This window comes from Hyaena hyaena, unplaced genomic scaffold (assembly GCF_003009895.1).
Source record: "Hyaena hyaena isolate Hyena2069 unplaced genomic scaffold, ASM300989v1 scaffold_123, whole genome shotgun sequence".
Lineage (NCBI taxonomy): Eukaryota > Metazoa > Chordata > Mammalia > Carnivora > Hyaenidae > Hyaena > Hyaena hyaena.
The window spans coordinates 659,951-686,488 of NW_024080756.1; the positions used below are offsets into that span (position 1 = coordinate 659,951).

Here is a 26,538-nt window from a genome sequence, read left to right on the forward strand (position 1 = left end):
CCTCTCTCCCTCTCTCTCCTCTCTCCCTCTCTCTCCCTCCCTCTCTACACCCCCGTCTCTCTCTCTGCCCCTCCATCACACACACACACTCTCTCTCTCTCAAAATAAACAGATAAAAACTTAAAAACAAATACAAAAAAAAGTTGTTCTAATTCATGGAAAATATCCTCCTGACTTTCCCACTGCTGATTTTAACCCCTACCCTGTTTGTTATTTCTGTGGAATACCTTTTCCTGTGGCTTATTTTTAGGGAGTTTTTGGTTATTTACAACAACTTTTTATTATAAAATTATAACAACTCCCCATAGACCTGTCCTTTGGGCTATTTTAAATTCTGTCTACAGTTCATCTAATTATTTCAAGAGTCCTGCAGAGCCTGTTGTGAACTTGTGTGAACTCAACAGTTTTGTAAGCCATGGGTTGCAAAATCAAACGCCTCCAGGGGCCAGGCAGTGAACAGACATGAGTGAGGGTGGCAGGGAGTTGAGCTGAGTGGTGGAGACGGACAAACCAGGCTCAAGTCCTGGCTAGAGGAAGAGCCCAGTGGAGAGTCAGTAAGTGCACACGGTGAGGGGTGCTGCCTGTGAGAATTTGCGTCTAGACATGTCACATCTTAGTACCACTTTTTTTTTCTTTCATTTTCCAAGATTACTTCTCGATCTTTTTTTTTCTTTAATGTTTATTAGTTATTTTGAAAAAGAGGGAGAGAATCCCAAGCGGAGACCCAGTCTCACAAACTGTGAGACCTTGACCCGAGCTGACCCAAGCTAAAATCAGGAGTCAGATACTCTAGCCAACTGAGCCACCCAGGCGCTCCAGGACTACTTTTTAAGAGAAATGAGAAATATTGATTTTTATGAGACATTTTCTGAATTAAAAACAAATAAGCAACATAGCTAATTGGATTAACAAAAACATACCTAACCTGCAGATTCAGCTTATAGACCACCTCTGCTCTACACTGTCTTCCTCATTCTTCATCTGTCTCCATGGTCGGTGACTTCAGAACTGTAGAAACATAGATGAAACCAGACGCACTCACACTGGGAGGTTCCATGGCTTTACATAAACTACCGTGGGCAATGTATGGTAATCTATTAGTGAAAAACCGGTTTTCTTACCATGTTATTTTTCTTTTCAGGGTGGACGTAAAGTCGAATTCCCTACAGATCCAAAGGTAAAAATATATGTATTTTAAATTTTATTCCTGTTCCATCTCCATGAAGGTGATACTTCTGTGGTTTTGCATATCTGCCTCCATAAACATAACTGCAGCTAAAGGAAGTTGTCCCAGCTAATGCGTGCCGTCCCTCAGACCCGAGCACTCATACTCACTAACAGTATGTGTAGCCATGGCTTTACACGTTCATTGTTGAGTTAAGTGTATAACTTGTGTCTGTGTGTACTCATTGCAGGGCCTGCTGCTGCTTGCCAGTTACTCAGGAAAAAACTTTGTTTTCAAGATAGGTTCTCCCTTTCTGCTACTCTAACATGCTCTTTCTGCTATATCTACTTTGCACATTTATGTTTCTTCCCCCCACTCCGCCTCCCCCGCCCAAGTAGCCTCTATGCCCAATGCGGGGCTTGAACTCATGACCCTGAGATCAAGTGTCGCATGCTCTACAGACTGAGTCAGCCAGGCGCCCCTATGTTTCATTTTTAAAGCAACTTGGGATCCTCTGGTTCCTTAGTTTGGCCTAAGCAAAATTCTAAATATCCGTTCTAGACATTGAACAAAAACCAATTTTTTTAAGCCAATTATTTATAAACTGTCTTTTGAACTTTGGCTTTGGGCTGTACCACATTAGGAAAAAAATTTAGGGGTGCCTGGGGGGTTCAGTTAGTTAAACGTTTGACTTCGGCTCAGGTCATGATCTCATGGTTCAGGAGTTTGAGCTCCATGTCGGACTCTGTGTTGACAGCTCAGAGCCTGGAGTCTGCTTTGGATGCTGTGTCTCCCTCTCTCTCTGCCTGTCCCCTGCTCATGCTCATGCTTTCTCTCTCAAAAAGAAATAAACATTAAAAAGATTCTGTTTTAAAATTACAAGATACTGTTCTTTAGTTAACTTAAAAAATATCAGAAAGTTTTGTGTTCTTGGACTTAGTGATATTAAATGACTGGACGTTCGGTTTAGCTGTTGAGACCTTTAACCTCTTTCACTTACTGGTATATCTTATCTCTGTTATAGGTGGTTATTTATGAAAAGCCTTTCTTTGAAGGAAAATGTATGGAACTAGAAACAGAGATGTGCAGTTTTATGGTGGAAGCAAGTGAAACAGAAGGAACGACAAATGACAGTTTGCCGTTGATGTCAGTGGGGTCGATGAAGGTTCTGAGAGGAATGTAAGTAGATGGGAGGAACCTGAGGTGTTTCTTCTTTATCCCTTTAGTAAAGTAGTACACATGCCCTGCCCCCAACCATTCCAGATAGTGTGGTAGAGTGAACTTCAGACATGTTCTCCTCAGTCCACTGTGACCTGGAGTTGACAGAGCAGTTAGAGGGGCTGGTTTGGGGTTAGTCAGCTGAACAAGGCTGATAAATTGGCCCAGATTGGCCAAATCTACATCTTATTAATATTATGCTCCAAACGATTGAACTTTAGTTCGCTTTCTATTTTTATGATATTTTGCACTTTATGTATCTTACATATTTCCTTTAGAAGTAATACACTTAAAGTGTCCTGTACATAGCCAAAAAAATATATTTTAATTACTCTTTGAAGAAAGTTTACCCCGTTTTATTTGCTTAAGTTCTTTTGAGTCTGTTCTTATTACAGACACACACATGCACACACTCCCTAAACTCCTTTACAGAACATTGATGTATGTTTCTTAGGTTATTTTTAGGGGGCCATTCTATTAGGCACTTAAATTTTATTTTATTTTATTTTATTTTATTTTATTTTATTTATTTTTTACAAGTAGTTTATTGTCAAATTAGTTTCCACATAACACCCAGTGCTCATCCCCACAAGTGCCCTCCTCCATGCCCATCCTCCCTCCCCCCTACATCCATCAGTTCTCAGTTTTTGTCAGCATTCAAGAGTCTCTCATGGTTTGCCTCTCTCCCTTTTCCCCAGCATTTCCCCCCTTCTTCTCCCCCTTGGTCCTCTGTTAAGTTCCTCCTAATCCTCCTATACGTGCAAACATATGATATTTGTCCTCCTCTGCCTGACTTATTTTACTCAGCATAACACCCTCAAGGTCCATCCCTGTTGCTACACATGGCCAGATTTAAATATTTCTCATTGCCATGTAGTATTCCATAATATAGATAAACCACATCTTCTAGATCCATTCGTCCGTTGATGGACACTTAGGCTCTTTCCATGTTTTGGCTATTGTTGAGAGTGCTGCTATGAACATTGGAGTACATGTAGGCACTTAAATTTTAGACGAGAATTCCAATAGTCATAAGGCATGAGTCTGTGTAGATTCATAACTGTTAGTATTTGTGAATGAAACTGGTATATACACAGCAAAAATGTCAACACTGATGAGGATTACTGCTCCTCCATGTTTTTTCTGTTGCAGTTGGGTTGCTTATGAGAAGCCTGGATTTACAGGTCATCAGTATTTGCTTGAAGAAGGAGAGTACAAGGACTGGAAAGATTGGGGAGGTTACAATGGAGACCTTCAGTCTTTACGACCTATATTAGGTGTAAGTTAAAAGAAAGCTAATGGCTAACACTTGATCTTTTTTGAATAATAAATGGCTAACCTTTGAATTTTGGTTTTTTTTTCTTAATAGGATTTTTCAAATGCTCACATGATCATGTACAGTGAAAAAAACTTTGGGTCCAAAGGTTCCAGTATTGATGTCTTAGGAATTGTTGCTAACTTAAAGGAGACCGGATATGGATTGAAGACCCAGTCTATTAATGTACTGAGTGGAGTGTAAGTGAAATAACCCAACAGGGGTTTTAAACATTTTTATTTTGCATTGTATTAAACTAATAGCATCTCTGACACAGAGTAGGCACTCAGTAAATAAATGTATCAACAACTAAACATTAAGTCAGTTATTTAAAAAAAATTTTTTAACATTTATTTATTTTTGAGATAGAGAGAGACAGAGCACGAGCTGGGGAGGGGCAGAGAGAGGGAGACACAGAATCTGAAACAGGCTCCAGGCTCTGAGCTGTCAGCACAGAGCCTGATGCGGGGCTCGAACCCATGGACCGAGAGATCATGACATGAGGCAAAGTCGGACGCTCAACCGACTGAGCCACCCAGGCGACCCTTAAGTCTGTCATTTAATGTGTACTGCCACAATAGTTTCATAACCACTTTTTAAAATCTTTCTTGTAGAATCTTTTTGTCACGTAGCATTGCAGTAGACTTTTGGGTTTCAGGATAGAAACTCACAGGTCCACCTTTCTTACGATTCTTCATGGAAAGATCCCCTGGATTTCTTATGATGGGGATCAAATACAACATAATCCAACACTCAAAACCTAAGGTTGGGATAAAGTCCCATTCGATTTTTCCTATAGTCCTTGTAGGGGAGGAAAAATTTCCTTCTACCCATAGAGATTCTTCCTGTTGGTCTAAGAATTAAATTGACACGAGACAGAGTAACAGGAGGAAAAAACCACCAAAGTTTAATTATATGTTCATGGAGGCCCAATAATGAAACTGAGACCCAAAGAAATGACCGAGGAAGGTGAGTTTTATATATTTTAGACAGAGACAATATGTTTGTCTGTGATGAACTGACAGGATAAAACTTGTTTGGGAGCTTCAATTAGGAAGGAATTCTAAACAGAATTTGTCTAACATAGTAAATTAATAAAAAGTAACCAGGTTTGTTTATATAGTCTTCTCGGCTCTAAATTTCCTATCTCTGGTGATGAAGGCATGTCTACCTCCTGGTGTAGGGAGGACACCTTTCACATGGGACATTTATTTCTTGCTTTCAGGGAGACAGAGGAGGGTCAGAGTGTCTTTATTGCACAGGCTGTTTCCTAAGTAGCTTTACTTTGAAGTAATACTGATTATGCCATTGTGGCACATTTTAGGGTGGCCTGTCCTCAGCAACTATATCCTACACCTGCTCCATTTTGTTTCTTCACCGTTATTTGACCTAAAAATAATTGCTTCAATGTACCTGGAGTTAGCAATTGAATGCTTTATGAATACTAATGTAAGCTTTTATTGAAAGATGATCAGATAAGACTCTTGGGGATGCACGTGACTGCAAGCCAAACTAAATTGGTGTGATTAAAATGGAATGTATTGGCCTACATAACTTAAAAGTCCTGGAAAAGGGGTACCTAGGTGGCTTAGTTGGTTAAACATCTGACTCTTGATCTCAGCTTTTGTCATGATCTCAGGATTGTGAGATTGAGCCCCAAGTTGGGCTCAGGGTAGAGCGTAGAGCCTGCTTGGGATTCTTTCTCTCTCTCACTCTCTCTGCCCCTCTCCCACTTGTATTCTTCCCCCTGCCCTCCTCCTCTTAAAATAAATAAACTTAAAAAAAAAAATCCTGGGAAAGATTTTGCTTCAATCATGACTGGATATAGGGTTTAGACACTGTCATTAGAACTTGCCTCTGTCTCTTGACTAGGCTTTTTTTCTGTGCTGGCTTCTTTTTAGGCAGGCCACATCCATCTGGGGCATCAACTGTTTATTGTTCTTCTTTCTCACTGAATCCAGTGGAAAGAACTTCTCTTTCCTACAAAAGTTTCAGGTTTGAGTTTGATTCTGTAGGCTTGGCACATAGATATGTATGTTCCTGAACCAATCACTGTAGTCAAGGAGATATCGTGCCTACGTTATGTGCCCAGCTCTGGAGCAGAGTAGGGTCAGTCCCATAGAAGCCACTTTTTTATGATCAGGGTGAGTTGTTCCCCAGGTGCATCAGAAATAATGAGGACAGATACTGGACGGGCAAAACAGGTGTCTGTTAAAAGAAGTTACAATCTTATGATCCAGATTAATGTCAGTTATAGTTTGGTAAAAGTGAAAGTATTATATTTACTTTTCAGTGTAGGAAAAAATGAATTTATTTTCTTCCATAATCATTAAACATATGCAAATGAACATAAGCCTATCTTGAATTGTTAATCCTTCAGTTGGAACAACTCATTTTTTTTTTTAATTTTTCTATTATAGTTTATTGTCAAGTTGGTTTCCCTATAACATCCCTTGCTCATCCCCACAAGTGCCCTCCTCCATGCCCAGCACCCCTTCCCCTCCCTCCCACCCCCATCAGCCCTCAGTTTGTTCTCAGTATTTAAGAGTCTCTTATGGTTTGCCTCCCTCCCTCTCCTTAACTATTTTTTCCCCTTCCCCTCCCTATGGTCCTCTGTTAAGTTTCTCATGTTCCACATATGAGTGAAAACCTATGATATCTGTCTTTCTCTGCCTGACTTATTTAAGTGAGAGTATTCTAAAATAATTTTGTTAATTGATTTGACATTGGTTCTATTGAAAATGTTAGGGTTTTTGTTTTTAAATTGTATTTAAGAGAGAGCATGCGTGAGTGGGTGTGAGGACCAGAGAGAGACTCTTAAGCAGACTTCACACTCACCATGGAGCACGATGCAAGGCTCAATCTCATGACCCTGAGATCATGACCTGAGCTGAAACCAAGAGCTGAACACTCGACCCACTGAGCCACCCAGGCGCCCTGATGTTAGGTTTTTACGTCATGAGTAACCTAGACTATTTGGTTTCTTCTAAGCTCAATCCTGTTGTACTTCATGGAGCCCTCCTGCAGTGTCTCTGGATATCTGAGATGTGCGCAGCATCTAATATTCTTTTATTGTTAGTCACGGTCACCAAATCCTTGTGTAGGTTGTTGTTTGTGGTGCCACCTTGATAGGGTGACATCCAGGATTTCTGGCTCTTCCTTCTTAGCTGGAACTGCCTTTTGTGTCCTGCTATGGAGCCCTAACATCTTACCGTCTGCCATAGACCAAGGGTATGGTAGGTGCAGCAGAAGCCCTCTGCAGTGATGCTGTGGCTGTGCAGTTTTAGCCTGCCTTTAAAGTTAATTATGTAGAAGAAAAACAGTGACCAATTCAGTCTGGACAAACTGTTGTATATTTTGGTACTCACCAGGTGTGTTGTATTGGTTCCACTAGTCAGAGTCCAGTCACGCATCCCAGCAGAGGAAGCAAAGGGATGCCGGCGAGAATTCTCTCAGGGCATTTATGTGCATGCTGCTGTTAGCACGGGTAGAATTGTGCCCAGAGCCATTTTTTTTTTTTTTAACCCAGCCTTTGTTTACTTGAAATTAGTTTCCTTTATAAAATGTTGCTCTTATAGGTTTCTATTTTTAATCATTTCTAGTTGTATTTCTTGGTTTAGGCTTTTTTTTTTTTTTTAATAGCAGTTGACTTGTGGTATTGGGGGAAGTTGAAGGAAAGTGGGTACTCCCCGCCCCTCCCCCCTACTCCACTTCCTTTCACGGTCTGTGGTTGTGGAAGAGCTTCTGTATGTACCAGGGCCAGCTGCTTCCTCACAGTTCATTTAGTTGACAAATATTTATTGAGGTCTATTATGTGCAAAGCATTGTATTATGTCCTCACAGAGGTTGCAGTATTTATATAAAACATAATCATTGCTACAAAAGACCTAGAGATTAAGTGCTCTGGGACTCTACTGAGCAGAGAGAGAATAATTTCCAGTATGGACTTTGGCCGGAGAGGCGGCATGGGAGCTGAGCCTTGTGAGGCAGGTAGGCTGAGGTGTGCTGACATGAAGGAGGAAGATGAGCCTATTTGTTTTTAATAGTTTCCAAAGAAAAATGATTTTAATGACTTTATTCTTATTAGTAAATAAGCATTTTAGTTTGGTTCTTTATTTCTCAGTATGGAACTCAAAAACTTTTCAGAAAAAACTTTTTTGAGATTCTTGTTCTGGAAGTTTCTCCCAGGAGGTTCTACATGGGTAATAAGTTCCCTGGGTGGTAAACTTATTTTTAGCTCAGAAACAGACACTAGCCTTCAGGAAGGCTCGTGAATTTGACAACTGAGGTTTTGGGAACTGCATTCCGTTTCTTACTGAACCAGCAGAAGAAACTCCCTTTCACAGCCCTGCTGATCAACGTCAGGTTCTATGCTGTGCTCTTGTTCAAATGGGAGCAACTGGGCTCATTGTTTTTGAACCTGGGAACAAAATGAAGTATTTCCAGAGTCCAGCTGAAATTTAAAAATTGCTCTAGTTTTAAGTTCTTTTTCCTTTTCCCTTGCACGGAAGGGCCAGTTTGCTGCCCTTACCTTCTGAACAGTGATTCCTCGAGGCTGGGACCTGCTTGTACTTGTACCAGCCTCCCTCCTCGCCACCCCACCAGCCTTATAAACAGAGAAGTGTTGATTCATGTGTACAGAATCTGTTTAAACAAGGACCGTAAGGAATTTTCTTCTTCCTTTTTTTTAAAAAAATTTTTTAACGTTTACTTATTTTTTTAAGAGACAGAGAGACAGTGCGAGTGGGGAAGGGGCAGAGAGAGAGAAGGATATACAGAATCTGGCTCCAGGCTTTGAGCTGTCAGCTCAGAGCCCAATGTGGGGCTCAAACCCACCAGCTGTGAGATCATGACCTGAGCCAAAGTTGGACGCTCAGCCAACTGAGCCATCTAAGCTCCCTAGGAATTTTCTTCTTAAGAGTCTCAAGTAGAAGTTATAGATCTACCAGAGAATCTCAGATCTGAATTTTGGTGTTTTTTGTTTTGTTTTGTTTTGTTTTTTAACCCTCCTGTGCATTGGTGATTCATCTAGGGCAGCATCTTGGAAGGAAAACAACACTACTGTCAACTCAAGTAATGTCTTAATAAGTGGTTTGTTTCAACCTCAGTAAATTAGGCTTACGTGGTGTTGGGTGTTTCCTTACAAGTGATTTATTTTAGTTTTATCGGGAAATAGAGTATTCACACTTCATTACAAAAAAAAGTGCTGGCTAAACCTTCTTCAAGGCTCCCTCAGTTATTCTTCCCTCCCCATGTTCGGTCTTTCCCCACTCACAGCCGTTTCCCTTCCAAACCTTGAGGTCAATCAATCAAGCAAAAAAGGCCTTTTAATCCTCTGTTCTTTAACTTGTTACAGAGCCTACCAGGAATACTTTTTTTGTAATATGGCTTAACCTCTTTTTCTTTCTTTCTTTTCTTTTCTTTTTTTTTAAGTCCTGGGTTTTGTGAGGTAGATTTTCTTGCTGTGCTCACATTCCTCTCCACATAGCAGAATTCCGCATCTTGCTTGGCTTTTGCTTCTCTTCATAAGCCAAAGGCCGTGTGAGCAAAAGCCACACACTCAGGTTCCCAGGAGTCGTGGAACCTCACATGATGTCAGCCCTGGGATTCTGGCCAAGCCCTCTACTTATTAATGAAAATATGAACTTTCATAAAGGTTAAGTGACCCCTTCAAAGTTATCTGAAAGTTAATGTCATGACCATAGCTGGAACTAGGTCTCCTAATTCCTTACCTCACAATGTTAAAGGCTTTAAAAATTGCTAATGAGGTTCTGAAATGGAGTAGTATTTTCTGAAATAGACTGGGACTGGCCTTCTAGCAGGTACTCTGGTCAGTTAGGCAGAGGTGCGCGTACAGACATTAGCTGTCATAAGCTACGTGACACTGGAGATTTTTCACATTGTTCTTTTTTTCTCCTTGATTGCTGTTCATTTCCTAGTAATGTCTGTATTTGAGTTTTTGTCTAAAGTCAAGCTCTTTTGATAGCAAAACCATAACCTGTTCTAATTATGAAGTGTGTGGGCTAGTTTAAGTATGGCGTAGTGGAAGAGAAAATGAAAGGGCACAACAGGGCCGGTGGAGAGCGTGGGGGGAACCTTGGGAGACTCCATCCGTCATGGACTCAGTCATCCCTGGCCACTAACTGATTGTGTCACTTTCCTGTTCAGAACAAATACCGACACGTAATTCCGTGTGATACTTTTCCTCCTTGCATGCCTAGTGCCATTTAGTTCCTGGCACATGATAAATGGCTAATCGATGTTTGTTGAAAGAATCAATGAATTAACTTTTCTGTGTCTTTAGGTTTTCCTTTCTGTAAAATGGGAAAACCAGTACCTCCCTAGATTAAATGTGGTTATAGATGTGAAAGCATTTTGGAAAGTTGTGAGCATATATACAGGCACCTGGGTATTGTTTCTTTCATCTGTGAGCAGATCAGTAGGGCAGTGAATTAACTCAGGAGATGCTGAGTTATCTTTTGAATATAAGGCAATTGAAAAAATTCCCTTCAGAGACTATCTTTGGCTAGGAAGTAGGATCAATAAGTTGCTTTTGTTAATTATCCTCAGAGTGTAGAACACTTGAAAGGTGACAAACGAAAACCTCCCAAAAGAGATTTTAGTATTTCTGAGCATCTCTTCAGTTTTGCTTACTACATAGTCCTGTCACATTGGAAATCCTATTCCAAATAAAATTTTACTTAGCTGTATTTTTTTTTAAAAGCCTTTCTTCTGTTAACTTTTTCCACTATGCTTTATCGTGTAATAGAGACATAGTACTCTTTCTGGAAAACTATTAATGTCAAAAATAAAAAGAACCCTTACTTGCTTTTTAAGAGAACTTTACAGATACTTCTTGGAAGCCTAGGTTGTTTCCTAAGAATAGAATTAGAGGGGCGCCTGGGTGACTCAGGTCGTGATCTCACCAGTTTGTGAGCTACCCGCTCAGGGCTCTGCACTCTCTCCCCACCCCCTCTCTCTACCTCATGGGAATTTCTCTGCCCCTCGCTCACTTGCGTACTCACTCAAAAATAAATAAATATGAATAGAATTAGAAAAAAATACAAATCTCCCCATGGGAACTTTCTCAGGGAATAGGATTTGACAGGTGAAAACTTGTCAAAGATACTTTTTCACTTGCCACTTTACAGACAAATCTCCCAAAAGATTAATACAGGATCAGAAAAATTATTAAGATTACTGATTATTAAAATGAATGAGGGGCGCCTGGGTGGCTCCATCAGTTAAGTGTCCGACTTCGGCTCAGGTCATGGTCTCATGGTTCGTGAGTTCAAGCCCCACTTCAGGCTGTATGCTCACAGCTCAGAGCCTGGAATCTGCTTCGGATTCTGTGTCTCCTCCTCTCTCTGCCCCTCCCCAGTCATACTCTGTCTCTCTCTCAAAAAAAAAATAAATAAACATTAAAAAAAATAAAATAACATGAAAGTTTCTGTATGATGCATATTTCCTTAAATATGTTTGATAGCTTTATTAGACATGTAAACTATCAATTATGACAAGTCGGTGTTTGTGTTTCTTTAGATGGGTAGCCTATGAAAATCCTGACTTCACAGGAGAACAATATATACTGGATAAAGGTTTCTATACCAGTTTTGAGGACTGGGGAGGCAAAAATTGTAAGATCTCTTCTGTTCAACCCATATATTTGGTAAGGAATTACACTTTTGTATGAGAAGATTTAACTGAATTGTGGATTTCCTTAATGTGTACTTCTGGTTCGTGTAATACTTAACACTACAGAAATTATTCTGAGGTTATTTTTAATAGTAATTGCTAATGATCTAAAAGAAAAAAACTTCTTCAAGATGTCTGCTCTACTCATTTCCTTCTCTCTTCCCTTTAAAAATTCTTAGGATTCTTTCACTGGCCCAAGGAGACGAAATCAGGTAATTTAAAAAATAATCTATTTTTTACAATTAGGGGCCTTCCATTGAAAAGCTGAACTTATGTGTAAAATGTCAGACATCTGGGATATTTTGTTAGTTTTACATATTTTTATACCTCAAAGTATAACTGTATTTCTAAGTTAGATTTAGGTTTACTTTGTAAATGCTTGATAGCATTGACTCATATCTAAATATTTCTTATAAAATGCTCTTCCTTGGCACCTGGGTGGCTCATTTGGTTAAGCATCTGACTCTTGATCTCAGCTCAGGTCTTGATATCAGGGTCATGAGTTCACACCCTACATTAGGCTCCATACTGGACACGGAGCCTACATACATACATACATACATACATACATACATACATACATACAGTCCTCTTCTTATATAAAGTTGAATTTGATATCATTACATCAGATCAATTTACATTATACACTAAGATTAATATCTCAGTACATATAGTCATTGTGATAAACAGTAAGATGAATTTTCATATTTGCTGTGTCTGCATCAGACAAACATTTTATATGGTCTCTCACTCAAGCCTTTGAATGCTGTCTGCATCAACTGAAGTGTTAAATTTGTTATTTAGGCTTTTTAATGGAAGTGTTCAGAGTCCAGACAGCCGTAATTACTAAGGCACGAACATCAGTGTAGCCTCCTTTATTGGCATATACAATATTCTAGTAAGTCAGCAAGTATCTTCCACTGAGAGGGAGGAAAACTATACTATATTCCCAAAATAGTTTGTTGTAAACGTTAGAACTGATGAACACTTACTTTTGGCCACAACAAAGCTTTAACATGCCTCTCAGCTTGTTGCAACAGGGTGTTCTATAGAAAGCTGCCTCTACTGTCAGATTGTCCTTTGATGTCTCAGAATTAAATAATCATGAATGGTGTGGCCAGAGTATTTCTAATTGATCATTAATGTAGAAGTGGAAAATTAAAGGATTTATAAAATTCATAGCAGGTCATTAACAGGTCACGTTTGCATCATTTTAAAAGCTGAATGAGTTAATATGTGTAGGAGAATAAGCTTATGTATTTCTGTTTACTTTTTCAAAGATTCAGTTGTTTTCGGAACCACAGTTTCAAGGTCGCAGTCTAGGTTTTGAAGAAACAGCAAGTCAAATTGATGATTCATTTTCTACCAAGTCTTGCAGAGTTTTAGGAGGCAGGTAAGTAAAACGGTGGACTGGCAGAGCCTAATCCCTGGGAGATTGGAGTGCACAAATCAGCAAATCTTAGTGACACCCTCGGGTGCTTGGCACTAACTGAAACCAGCAACCATACATGACGATGTTAGTACTGAAGTGCACCTTGAAGAATCTGAGCACCGGGTAGAGGACATGGGATCACGTGGGGTAGAGTTGAAGATCATCATGTCACTGTGCAGGGGGTTCAGACCAGGTTCTCTAACTCTCCAGTCTGTCCTGTCACCAGTAACCGGACTCTAGATAATCTTCAGGTGCTTGCCAGGGTAGGTTTTTGTTTTTGTTTTTACAGATAGATAGGCATTAAAAAAATTTTTTTTAACGTTTATTTTTGAGACAGAGACAGCACATTAATAGGGGGAGGGGCAGAGAGAGAAAAAGATACAGAGACACAGAATCCAAAGCAGGCTCTAGACTCCAAGCTATGAGCACAGAGCCTGATGTGGGGCTTGAATTCCTGGACTGTGAGATCATAACCTGAGTTGGACGCTTAACTGACTGAGCCACCCAGGTGCCCTGGTAGATAGGCATTCTGCATGACCACAGTGTAAACACGAGGGAAAGGCCATGAGTCCAAAGTGCCCTGCCGAAAACAGTTTTACCAAAGCTTTAGAGGGAGGGGAGGGCGCAAAGTTGGGGAAAGTTGGCTAGGAAACCCTTGGGGCAAGCTGTGCAGATGATGAGGAATTAAGTCTAATAATAATAATAATAATAATAGTGTCTTTAATCCTTTAGTTCTTTATGGTGTAAACAGCACCGCCATATCAGCACCACACAGTGGAGACAGCACACTGGCTTTGCATTCAAGTGCACACATTTTCTATAAAGATTTGGTTTCTTAGCGCACGCCTCCGTCTCTGTCCTAGTTCCTCCTTATCCCCTGCCTGGTTTCACTTCTTACTACCAGACAGGTACTTTTGTTGTTGTGCATTTGTTGTCTGCCTCAGCTCACTAGAGTGTAAACTTTATGATGGCAGGGACTTTTTGTCGTCTGTCCTATCCCGAGCAATGGAAAAGTACCCGATATGCAGTTAGTCCTCAGTAAGCATTCGTTGGATTAAAAGAATAAACAAAAAGCCCCGCCTCTTCTAGGGAAGCGTGGTAAATCACCATCTTACTAATAATGCCGGGGCCTGGAGGGACTAATGACTTGTCTAAGTCACTATAGTAGTTTGACTCATGGCCCATTACAGAGGTGCTGGAAGTGAGGACAAAGGAGAGAAATTCGGGGAGGAAACTGGTAGACTCCAGGTCACTGACTAGCTGTGAAGGTTGAAGGATTATGCAGAGAGGACTCAAGTGCTAGAGGATGGTGGCACCTATGAGGGGAGCAAGGACTACTGGAAGGTGCAGAGGTAAAAACACGAAAAATTTCATGGAAAAAAATTTTGTTTCCCAAATGCAGAATTAACCACTGACTTCTTATGAGTGTTCATTTGCAACACGATGGGAAGCAGTAAATCAGTCTAGATATTTTTGAAGGAAGAACAGTTAGCCACCTGCATTGTGTTTTATATATAGCAGGCTACCTCTCAAATCAGACTTCTTGAATAGGAATATTCAAATTACATATTGTACACATACATGTTTTTTCCCTGTTGCAGCTGGGTTGCATATGATGGAGAAAATTTCTCTGGTAATCAGTACGTGTTGGAAGAAGGCCACTATCCTAGTCTCTCCGCAATGGGATGCCTGCCTGGAGCAACTTTCAAGTCTCTTCGTTTTATAGATGTTGTAAGTATAAAAATGTCAGAGTGAATATGGTGTCACAGAGAGGTGTGGCTCCCGTAGCTGATGGAAACCAGCAGGGCGGCTTCCTCAGGACTTGGGGGCAGAGAAAACAGTTGCAGTAGAACTTTCCATCCTATAACTTTTTGGTCTCTTTTTAGAGCTTTCACCTGGAAGTTGAGTTGATTTTGTTTGTTGTTTCTCGAGGGTGTTCAGTCAGTCGTGGTATAGTCATCAGGGGTTAGTTCAAGGCCTCTGTCCTCTCTTTCTTCCATTTCATACCTGGTCCCTATTTCTATTCCTCTCTCCTTTACAGGCACCCATTCTACCGTTTGAGATACAGCTTAGATATTCTTATAAAATGTCTTTTTCTTTAACTTAATCTTCACATGTACACGTACCCCTGTTGATCTGTGTGGGAATCTCTTGGAGATATAGATTTAAAAAAGAGATTTGCAGGTTTCATGTGCATGAATATGCAGTTTCTGTAAGTAATGCCAGCTTCCACTACTTGGGATCTTTGCTGGCAGAGCATGTGGGTTCATTTTCTACATCATTGCCATTACTGAATATGTTCTGACTTTTGTCAATTTGAAGAAATTGGGTAGAAAGTACTAGCTCATTGTTGTGTTATGTTTCACTGTTAGTGTTATGTTTCACTAGTGTCTCCTATACTAGTCATTTAGATTTTCTATTCAGTCAACTGTTTTGTATCCTTTGCCAAACTCTTAACTTTCCTGTATCTTTTGTTGTTGCTGAGTTGCAAAAATTCTTCATGGTTTTTAAGTCTATCGCAATGTTGTTTTAGATATTTGAAATCACGTCTTCTCCCAATTTATCACCTATGTGCTACTTCAGATTATGGTGCCCCTTTTTGAACAGAAATCTTTAATTTTTAATGTAGCTAAAGCAATATTCGGTACAAGAAAACTGCAAGATAATGTTCAGATGTTCAAGTCTGAGTGTGTCTGTAGTTTTGGAAATACTTATTGGTTTTTTTTGTGTGTGTAGCTGATCTCTGATAAAAGCTTTAAACACATGCAATTGGTGACTTTAGTTTTACAGGTAGAAACAACATACATGAGGCGGCCTTATCTCCTCTCTTCCTGCCTGTTCAAATAACTAAAATGTTGACCCTTTCTTGAGATGTGAAAATTGTAGGAGTGAAACATGGAATGATGTGTAAGATTCCCTAACTTACAAATAGTGAAATACCTAAAACTTTCATATTTAACCTCCCTAGAATTCTAAAAGCTATCTCCAAATATAATTTCAAAAAACAAAAAGCCAAAGCCACTGCACTTGCAGTTTTCAAATGCCTTCCTTCACCTAGTACTTGGCGTATATGCTCAGCCACTTGTGATACTTACGTCATTTCCTTCCAGTATATTTTATATAACCTAATTCCTACACCATACAAACCACCTCTACACACTAATCTGCTCTGTTTACTGGCCAACAGAAATCTTTGTACGTGTCAGGGCACATCCACATCAATGAAGCAGTAAGTTACCACACCCTAGCCACAAAACTTTAAGCAGGTAGGTAATTTTTGATGTATTATTTATGATCTTAGGATTATTATCATTAGAGCTTAGACTAGGGACAGTTTCAAGCTGTGATTTGAAAATCACGCACAATCTGCTAAGTATTTTCTGAAAATGAGTGGACTTTTGTGCTCTGTTCTCTTTAAAATGAACGCTGGCTTGAACATGTGGCTTCCACACTAGTTTTTTTTTCTCCGTTTAACAATTATTCCTACAGGAAAGTTTGGGAGCATGAGTACATAGAATCATTGTCTTACTGACAATAAAACAACAACAAAAAGAGACATCTGAAAATGCATACAAGGTTCTTTGATGAGGTAATCACCACTGTACCCCTAGACCCCAAAGACAGCCACAGTCCTCTGACCTTCGCCATTTATGTCCATGGCTTTCCAGCCCCTTCTTTTCCCCAGTAAAAAAAGGCAAAATTGAAAAGATGTGTCATTACAGGTGTTGATGATTCAAATACATACACCCATTTCTTTGTGCCTAGGATAACACAACAACTCCTTTAAAAACACTTGTATTTACCTACCTTTCCGTGTAGTACAAAAGCTTCCTGCCTGTCCTCTCCTTAGCTGTGGAGCATGAACGCCCAGACCTCCAGAGGAAGGCCAAGCCTGGCCAGAGTTTGTGATTTGTCGTTTAACATTTCCGTGTACGTTCTAGTTATTACCCAAGATGAGTGACAGAAGACTGTTTTTGTTCCTATACAGGAATTTTCTGAACCAGCAATTATTCTTTTTGAAAGAGAAGACTTCAAAGGAAAAAAGATTGAACTTAACGCAGAAATAGTAAATCTCCGATCCCTAGGATTCAACACACAGATACGCTCTGTTCAGGTGATTGGTGGCATGTAAGTGAGTTACCTACTTGTTTATTCAATAAAATATTTGATTTATAAAATTAAGTTTGATCACATTTCTTTCTCTCCTATGCTACCTTAAACAAATTGAGATATAACCTCTTATCCTCTTATTTTTTGTAAGGGTTAATAATTATGTACCTTCATAGTGTATTTTTCCTACTGGGAAAAGCCATGTGTCAGGTATATTTGATCTCTTCATCCAGATTTGTAATTTACTTAAGATAAGGACTTTGTCTTTGGGTCCTCTCGAGTTCCTCGGCGAATCCTTAACAAACCAGTGCTCCGTAAATGCAGTGAGCATTTTTTTTTTTAAGCAAGTAAGAAAGGGAGCCAGTTTTTCTTCTCCCTTTGAAAGACCAAGTCCTTTGGTTTCGGAGTAAAGGTTGGGATGTTCCTGTACCTAGGAATTAATGGAAGATGCAGTGCACAATGATTAAAGGCCAACGTGGGAAGACTTTTCTCAACTTATATAAGAATTTTGAAATTAATACATAAAAGTGAACAAGGACTACCAACATAATGTTAAGAAAGTACTTTTCTTTCCCTCATAAAAACAATAGGCATAGTCTACCTGCATGCATCAGATAGTGGAAGGGCTTATAGTTATTTACAAAACAATTATGAGTAGTATTATGGTAGAATTATGGGTGGCTTTTTTTCCCAAATAGTTTTAATTTTTTTTTATGATAAAATGACTAAGATGCTGACATTTTAAAGTACCAGGATTAAAAGTAGAGAACATTCCTTTCCTGATGTAATAGCTCAGCCAGAGAAGAGGGTTGCTGGGTTACTTGCATGCCACCGTGTGTCAGAATCCTCACTGCTTCAGTGTGGGCACTTGCCTCCTCAGGGGGGAGGGAGAAGGAAATCTTCAGTTTTCTGGATTGAGGAAGATTACACCTGTGTTATTTTTATTTTTTTAACTTAATTTTTTTGAGAGAGAAAGCAAGAGCATGACTGGGAGGGGGCAAAAGGAGAGAAAGAGAGTCTCAAACAGGCTCCATGTGGGACGTGATCCGACAACCCTGGGATCATGACATAAGCTGAAATTAAGAGTCAGATGTCCCACCGACCGAGCTCCTAGCGCCCCATACCCAGACCCATTTTAAAGCTTTATTATTTTTATTTAACCCTAAAACCTACTATGTGCCACACACTAGTAAGAACTTTACAAATAGTAATTATTTAAATATATTATTACAACCGAAAAGGTTTTATGAAAACCTCAAAGGAAGTACAGGGCAATCTCGCAAAAAGGACTGTATTTCATTGTCCTATTTGAGGAAAAACTTGCCTATTCCTCTTCAAGATAGGATCTTTGTGAGGGGCGCCTGGGTGGCTCAGTCAGTCAAGCATCTGACTTTGGCTCAGGTTATGATCTCACAGTTCATGAGTTTGAGTCTCACGTCAGGCTCTGTGCTGACAGCTCAGAGCCTGGAGCCTGCTTCAGGTTCTGTGTCTCCCTCTCTCTCTGCCCCTCCCCCACTCATGCTCTGTCTCTCTCGCTCTCTCTCAAAAATAAACGTTAAAAAAAAAAAAAACAATGGATCTTTGTGGCATAAATACTCATGTATCAAGAATTTGCTACTTGTCAAGAAATGGGTGCTTTAAGTGTTTTAGAAAAGTTTTTCTCTCCCAATGTATATTTAAAGTATAAAGCTCAGTGTAAAAATGGGAAGCAATATAAAAATATAATCGGGACAAACTGTCAAAGGGATATTGCCACTTACTGTGGTTTTCTACTTCTTTTCCCAGATGGATTACTTATGAATACGGCAATTACAGGGGTCGACAGTTCCTACTGTCACCAGCAGAAGTCCCAAATTGGTATGAATTCAGTGGCTGCCGCCAAATAGGTTCTCTGAGACCTTTTGCTCAGGTACTTTTTTCCTTCTCTAGATTTTGAATACTCTTCTCTGAAATCTTCTTTTATTGTAAACATAATTTAACTTTTTAGTTTCAGTATAAAACTGAAGTATGAAATTGGTCTCTGTACCCCTACCCCGATATTTTAAATTTGGGCTCTGTTTCTAGTGCTGAAAAGTTGTGATGGCTTTCAGAAATGCTACCACACCCAACATCCAAACATGGTGGGTCCGCGCGCTGGGATGTCTGCAGACAGGCTCCCTGCCCCAGGCATTTTGAAATTTGACAGACACACTGCATTGAAAAGATCTTAAACCCTCTGAGTATAGTAGTTATCCCTAACCCAACCTCACTTTGGTTTCTGCCCCTATTGATGCTTATTCTGTGCTTCTAACAATACAACTTAGAGATGACTATTGCTGGGGTCTTTGTCTTCCAGAAACGAATTTATTTCAGACTTCGAAACAAAGCAACAGGGTTATTCATGTCCACCAATGGAAACTTAGAAGATCTGAAGCTGCTTAGAATACAGGTTATGGAAGATGTTGGTGCTGATGATCAGATTTGGATTTATCAAGAAGGATGCATCAAATGCAGGGTAAGCTTTTAGGATTAGACAAGTGTTTGTAAAAGCATCTTTCTTCAAGGTAGATGCTTCCTAGAGCACTTTCAGATATAAACTAGAAGGTTTTTCATGAAAGTATCTTTTTAGCTGATAGAACCAAACTTGGGACTTAAAACGGGAGGTAAATCTAGCACTGATCCAAGATGGAGTATTTGTATCTATATTTGCTTTTTATATAGTAATAGAAGGAAGTGTCTGTGTTATTCTCCCCTTTTTCCTTGATCTACTTTTATATTTTTTTTCAATAAGCCCCAGAACTATACATGGAAATCATTCTTGGCTGGTTGATTTTGGAGGACCCCGCAGACTAGAGTGGAGAGACACTGCCCTGTGTACAACAGTCACGTCCTATAAAATGGAAAATGGCCCATCTCCCTCTTGCATCACTCCTGCCATACAAGACACCAAAAAATTGAATGTAGTAAGACTTTATTAGAGAAGCTCATGCTTCTGTTGTAGATACTTTTTAACTCCTTGATTTTACGGGCTTGACTGTTTGCTCCCGATTTTTTTAAAACTTGGTGCCCCATGAGTCAGTAGAAGGCATACAGCCTTGTGGATGGGAAGACAGCTTGTTAACTGGGTCTGTTGTGCTTGAGGGGGAACCATCCTTTCAGCAAATGAAGTCCTATTTCAACAGGCATAGAAGAAATAGCCTGAGAAACAGAAGTAGCTGGAAAATGGAAGCATTTTAAAAAACCAACTTCTGCTTTTGAATTATTTCTAATAAACATTTTAGTGATGTTATTTAACTTTGAGAAAAAGTGTCCTAGATTATCACACTTTTTGTCTCAATTTATACTTCTCATAAGCATTTTCCATAGCAGTATGTGTTCATGTCGTATGAACACGACTGCCTCACACTGTTTACCTATAAAGATTAGATTTGTTTCAGAAAAGGACCCTTAAAATCTTTGCATCGTACTCCACTGCATTTGTGTTTTATTCTTTCTCTTTATACTTGGATAACATGTGTTCTTAGAAACTTTTATTGGACATTTCTCATGAAGGAAAAGCAAAACAATTAACTGGAATTTCAGGTTTTAAAATAAGATGCCCTTTTAGCCACTTGAGTGTTAGAGCAGCCTTTCAAATTAGAGATGCAGTCACATTCCAGAAGAGTCAGGCTGAGCAGAGATGGTTAGGCCAGGGGACCTAGAGCCACGGACCCAGCCTCACATTGTCATTTCTGAACAGGAAAACTGTTCTAAGGTTTCCCTTACTCAGAAAGGCAGAAATCTAGAGAACCTTCCAGCACTTGTGTCATCTAAAGTGAAGGTGTAAGTATTTGTTGTTCGGTCCCAGTCCCTCCGGCTAACATGCCTCACGTGGGGTAAATGAAACTGCAACTAAGATAACTTTAAAAATCAGTTTGAACCCTGATCTCGATCCCTGACTGTGTCTCACCTCTAAGCAGCCCTGTCTGTCTGTAAACAGATAGCGGAAGACTGCTGCCTGACCATCGTGGGCAGCCTTGTGACCTAGGGCTCGAAGCTGGGCCTGGCCCTTGACCAGAATGCCGACAGTCAGTTCTGGAGCATGAAGTCGGATGGCAGGATCTACAGCAAGTTGAAACCAAATTTAGTTCTAGATGTCAAAGGTAAGAATCATTTATTTTTTCTGTTGGGTCTGTCTGTACTTAACCGAAGATCTAGTTTTTACTTTAGAAAATGAGCATACTCTCGAGAGTGAGAGATCCCTTACTGTGCACCAGCCACTGTGCTCCACACTTTACTACCTGAGCTCACGGAATCTCCAGAGCAACCCTGGAGAGCGCACGTTATCCCCTCCCATCCCATTTTACAGCCCAAAAAGTGAGGCTCTGAGGGGTTAATCATCTCATACTCAGACGTGCTGAGGTGGAATCTAGACCTAGGCTGACTTCAAACTATTTGTTTTCTTATAACAGTGTTAGATTAAAAATCCCAAACAGCCCTGATCTGTGAATAGAGTTGAGGATTCTCATGCGTATGCACGTATCAACTTGTGGAACTCCTCAGTCCTACAAAATAGTTTCAAAATCAAAGAACTGCGCCTAAATTGGAAACTTTTTTAAAAAATATATAGAATCGCATTTCTTATGAATGTGATCAGTTTCCTGGGTCTAGCTTAAGAGGTACCTGTAACCTTTATAAGCTAGTCTCATCAAGCATTGCTTTTGACATGTATTTTTATTGGGTACCCAGTATGTGGCAGACTCTTGGCTAGAGGGGAAATGCTACCTTGGCTTCAGAGAGCTTACATTCTAGAAGCTCCATAGGATTTGTCTTCCCACTTGCTACCTTGGCAGTTGACAAGGAATAAGGATACTTCTAGTCTTGATTGACAAGAAACATGAGACTCTAGGAGCTTCCTCCGTAGGGCTTTGCTTTCAAGCTCCAAGGTCCCTACCTGAAATACATTATAAATTAGTCCAGTGTCTCTTGAGTAAATCTACGTAAGGTAGCTGCAGTAGTCACTTGCCTCAAGGTAGCTGCAGTAGTCACTTGCCTCGTTAAACTGAATTTAAATCTCTCAGAATGTGGGATAGTGATGCCATCTTGTGGATATGAAGGAGCAGAACCACATGGCCTGTGTCCTATGCAAGGAAATGCAAATACCTCTCTGGTACACTGAACAGACTACGGTTTTCATTAGCTACAGCTCTTGAGCCATTTGTACCTGCTAACATTGCCATGAGACTTAGCAGACCAAGGGTCTTTCTTGTAACCTGTCCCCTGATGTCTGGGGAGGGAGCTGTTTGGTAGACAGCATTTATTATTATTGAAGAGGATTCCTCCTTGCTTTAAAAACATTTGAAAGTCTGGTATGATCTCAATTCTCCCTAAAGACAAAAGAAGGAAATCTGACTATTTCTCAAGGACTTTCTAGTCTTTATGATTCTAAGTAGGTATTATACACAAAAAGAATGTTAAGATATCATAATCTTAATGAAACAAGACAACACTAAATACATCCCAAAATCTTAATGGAGTATATAGTGTGTGTCTTAGTGGAGACAGTGGGATTTTGCCGGTGGTGGTAACTTCTTTTTCCCCCATTACAAACTTACACAGAAAGGCCCCACGCACCTTGTTCTTGTATTCTATCCACACCTAGATGTGTAGAGGCTCTAGATTATCAACGATGATATACTCCTCTTATAAGATATCAGTCTGAGTTTTCAGACCTTCTGGATATTATGTAAATGCTTACAAGAGAATAAGAACATTTCATTCTTCTTGGCCTGAGGATGCAGAAGATTTCAATACCAGTCCCACTACCTCACAACTACCTGAACAGATTTTTATTTTTATTTTAACCTTGCTGTAGAGACTTGTGCTAAAAAAGGATAAGGTATTTGGTGTTTATTTCACACTGGGGGAAAAAAAGACACTTTATGATACTTCTCCATTGAAAGAAGAGGCCATCAGGCCTTTTTCAACGCGGAAGTATCTAAATACCTAGTAGGCATGCTTCAAAAATATTCTTACATTCCAGTGAAAGGGAGCTTATGGAGACCACGCTAATTTTACAGTACTGAACACAGCATCTTAAGGGCTATGAATTTTCACACACCGAGTGCCCAGTGGTGGGAGCATTGCCCAGTCCCTGTATCTGGATGGCGATCCCACCTCCCCTCTGCCCTCATGCAGCCGTTTCTCATTGTTCATGTAAACCCTGTTCCATCTGACCATTCCACTAGTGTCCAGCCTGCCTCCCTTACTCGCTGGTATCTCAAACCTACGATCCCATCACCGAATATATTTCACAATCTCTTTCTTCCTTTTCCCTTCCCTAGATTCTCCCATTACACACACCCCCATTTCAGACATCTAAAGAGTAACTGTGGACTGGCGTTTAAGACTCGAGTAAGAGGAGGAGCCCTGGGAGGCAGGACATCCCGTGGGGAGGTGTTGGTGCTCGTATGACGGGCGTTTAACACAAGCTGTAGTAGGTTCACCCTCTCAGCCCAGAGATGTTTCCAGGGCTTTCCTCCCTGCTTTTTTTTCCCCTAGAGGCACATTTCCTTTTATTATTTGTCTTTTCTTTCTTTTAGGGGGTACACAGTATGACCAAAATCACATTATCCTCAACACTGTCAACAAAGAGAAGTTAACACAAGTATGGGAAGCCATGGTCCTATAAACCTGAATAAAGAATGCAGGACGGATATCTCCGGAGGTCGTCCAGCTACGTGTAAAAAACACACACAAAAAGACTGGTAACAGAAGAGCCAAGAGGAAAGTGGACTTGCTCCTTCTTCAGTAACTCTAAATCCACACCTGAATGACACTGCCGTGACCAGGATGACTGGCTCTGCGTTTCCAAAGACTATATGATAAGTTTTACACCAATCATTTGTCCTCCTTTCATTTCCTTTCTGCAGCTGCTTAAACAGGTTGCCTCGTTGGCAGCTTTTGGGTGTTTTAAGAAAATGTTATATCGAGACTCTATACATTTTTAAATTATTTCCAAAGACAGTTACAGGACAGGACAGGGAGAGACCTGAATATACTTTGTGGGCCTACAGATGCCTTACACTTTTAAAGGATAAGGGGCACCTGGGTGGTTCTGTCAGTTTAGCATCCGACTTCAGCTCAGGTCATGATCTCACGGTTCATGAGTTAGAGTCCTGCGTGGGGCTTGCTGCTGGCAGCTCAGGGCCTACTTCGATACTCTGTTCCCCAGACTCTGCCGCTCACACTCTCTCAGAAATAAACATTAAAAGGAAAAAAAAAAAAGGTAAAGGGAACGATAAAAGCTCAAGTTTGTAAGGCAGAAGACTGGTTAGTATCTGAGAAGAATGTAAGAGGCCAATAATTTTGGTCCTTTTGTTTTCTGGAATCAATTATGCTGTAATAGCAAAGTGGGGAAAGGCTTACATAATACGACACTTTAAGGAACAAAGCAAACAAAATACTATGTTCTTAGTACTAAAAGGTAATAAATTTATAAGATTTCATGTCACGTCTGCTAACATTAGCAGGCTTTGGATTATTTTAACCCACTTGTGGGCTGGCCTAGAATGTCACAAATAAGTGTTGTTTAATGCTTTTCTTACAGATGCTATGGAACAGTATTACTGTGACCTAATTTATTAGCCCATCATCCCTCGTCTACAATTAGTTCTGAAGTAATGTTACATAACCCTTTGCTAAACTCCGGTCTTTAGCCTAACTTCCCGCCTTCCTATCGTGCTGCATTGGCACAAGGGCTGCATGGAGTGTGGCCACTGCCTTCTGGTAGTGGAAATAAGAGGTGGAAGGTTCAAGACGACCAGCACTTCTCTCCAGAACGTGAAGGAAAGGAGGCCTTAAGCAATGCTGGTTAGTCAAACTGTAGAACTCCGAAAACCCTAGAATGCAGCATTTCAATGAAAAATGAAATTGTTTAACTACTGACAATATACTGGCCCATAGGTTCAAGCAGTGTGTTCTCGTTTGGAACAAAAGTTCTAAACATTCTTTGGATAGACTCCTCCCCCTTTGTCCATATTTCACTATCCTTGTTAATAATACTGGTGCTCTGGTCACAGGAAGAACAAATCTCGTTTCCTTTTTAGCTGTTCCAGTGTTTCCAATTCTGAGCTGTCACTCCTCCCCGGAGGCTCGGGGAGGCAGCTGTAGTCAGTAGCTTCTCTTCAGCTTTAAGGGAACGCTTGCACGTGTCCAACAGGTCTTGTTCTTAGATGATGTAGAGCTCTGATTTTAGGCCTCTGTGTGGATCACTACAGTGTGCGGTCAGACATTCTATGGTAGGCTGTTTTGAATTTCTCTCAAATAAACTGGTTTCTGGTTAACTGTACTGAGGAGATGTGCGAGTCCTTGCAGGAGCCCATTAGAAATGGCTGAGTGACGAGGACGAGGCAGTGCTGGAGTAATGGCGGGGAGAAGTCTGCTCACTACCCTCTTTCCAGACTCCGTGGTGGAGAGAGAGGACGTGAGGGTAAGCGAGGTCCTCCCTCCCCTCGCTGTACCGCCCGGGCGCCCTCAACAAGAGAGCAGAGACTGTTCACATGGAAGTCAAAAGTGGTCGGTACTGACATTTTCTTTCTCTCGAAATGTACTTGTGCCGGTGAGACCAGCAACTGCAGACAAAAGCCCTCATCCAACATTACCAAACGGGTGTGTGATAGGCACAAACCGAGTAGCAGCTTACCCAGGTCCATGTCCAAAGCTAAAAGCTTAGTATCTAAGGTGCAGGAGCGAGGAGGAACACCACCGGAAAGAAATACTTACCTTGAACGAAGGTCACAGACTAGAGATTCAAAAGCTGCACTGGGTTTACTGGTGAGATAACTAAGTGCAGCCGTTTAAGGTCAGAAACTGGAGAAGGGGTGCAATTTCCATGGAAAAGTCCTCAGAAGAGCATGTTTTAGTTGATGACGGGGCCTCGCCCTCATGCTAAAGGTAAGGGTTTTAAAAACTTAGAAACTTTAGCATCACCTTTCATTTTCTTCAGAGTAAACAACTAAATCAGCCGGATTTTTATGTGTGACCCTAAGAGACTGATGACCTTGAGGGTGGTTATGACCACAATAGAGCAAAGGAAGCCTTGTCCAGTTGGTTCATCGGTGAGCACTTTTTTAAGAAGGAAGGAAGTAAGCTCTTTCTTCATGCTGCCACCCACCCATAGGCCATTAAAAGACAGTCTGAACTACTAGAACAGAAGATGCCACAACACTGGGCAAATCCAGTGTGAAAAAAACAGCTTGAAAAACACAGTGCAATTTTTGCTGGCTTAATAGACAAGCGTGGATATTTTTGTATCAAGTCTTTCTTACTTGTGTATCCCCGGTGCCTGGTTCAGAGGACCTCTCAGCAAACAGGAATGCGTGGACGTCGGGCAGGGTGATGTGCGGAGGGTTGGTGGGGTGGCTAGAAAAGGAATCTCTGTGCTCAGTTCACAGGACAAGAAATTACTGGCAAAAAGGTGTCTAGGTTTTTATGGGGCGCCTGGGTGGCTTAGTCGGTTGAGCGTCCGACTTTCGCTTAGGTCATGATCTCGCGGTTTGTGGGTTCGAGCCCCGCGTCGGGCTCTGTGCTGACTGCCAGCTCAGAACCTGGAGCCTGTTTCAGTCTGTGACACCCTCTCTCTCT

General features: G+C 40.6%; 1 protein-coding gene across 1 annotated transcript in view; it reads left to right on the plus strand.

Annotated features, from left to right (window-relative positions):
* The window catches only part of CRYBG1 (crystallin beta-gamma domain containing 1), a 52,270-nt gene extending 27,027 nt beyond the window's left edge, over positions 1 to 25,243 (plus strand). The window contains exons 8-20 of the mRNA XM_039237395.1: positions 1,142 to 1,177; positions 2,190 to 2,344; positions 3,536 to 3,662; positions 3,753 to 3,898; positions 11,241 to 11,367; positions 11,573 to 11,605; positions 12,674 to 12,786; positions 14,427 to 14,556; positions 16,814 to 16,953; positions 18,721 to 18,844; positions 19,271 to 19,429; positions 20,894 to 21,056; positions 23,496 to 25,243. Coding sequence (XP_039093326.1) covers positions 1,142 to 1,177; positions 2,190 to 2,344; positions 3,536 to 3,662; positions 3,753 to 3,898; positions 11,241 to 11,367; positions 11,573 to 11,605; positions 12,674 to 12,786; positions 14,427 to 14,556; positions 16,814 to 16,953; positions 18,721 to 18,844; positions 19,271 to 19,429; positions 20,894 to 20,941 — 1,338 coding nt within the window. The 3' untranslated portion in view covers positions 20,942 to 21,056; positions 23,496 to 25,243. The remainder of the gene's footprint in view (positions 1 to 1,141; positions 1,178 to 2,189; positions 2,345 to 3,535; positions 3,663 to 3,752; positions 3,899 to 11,240; positions 11,368 to 11,572; positions 11,606 to 12,673; positions 12,787 to 14,426; positions 14,557 to 16,813; positions 16,954 to 18,720; positions 18,845 to 19,270; positions 19,430 to 20,893; positions 21,057 to 23,495) is intronic.
* The last annotated feature ends 1,295 nt before the right edge of the window (positions 25,244 to 26,538 follow it).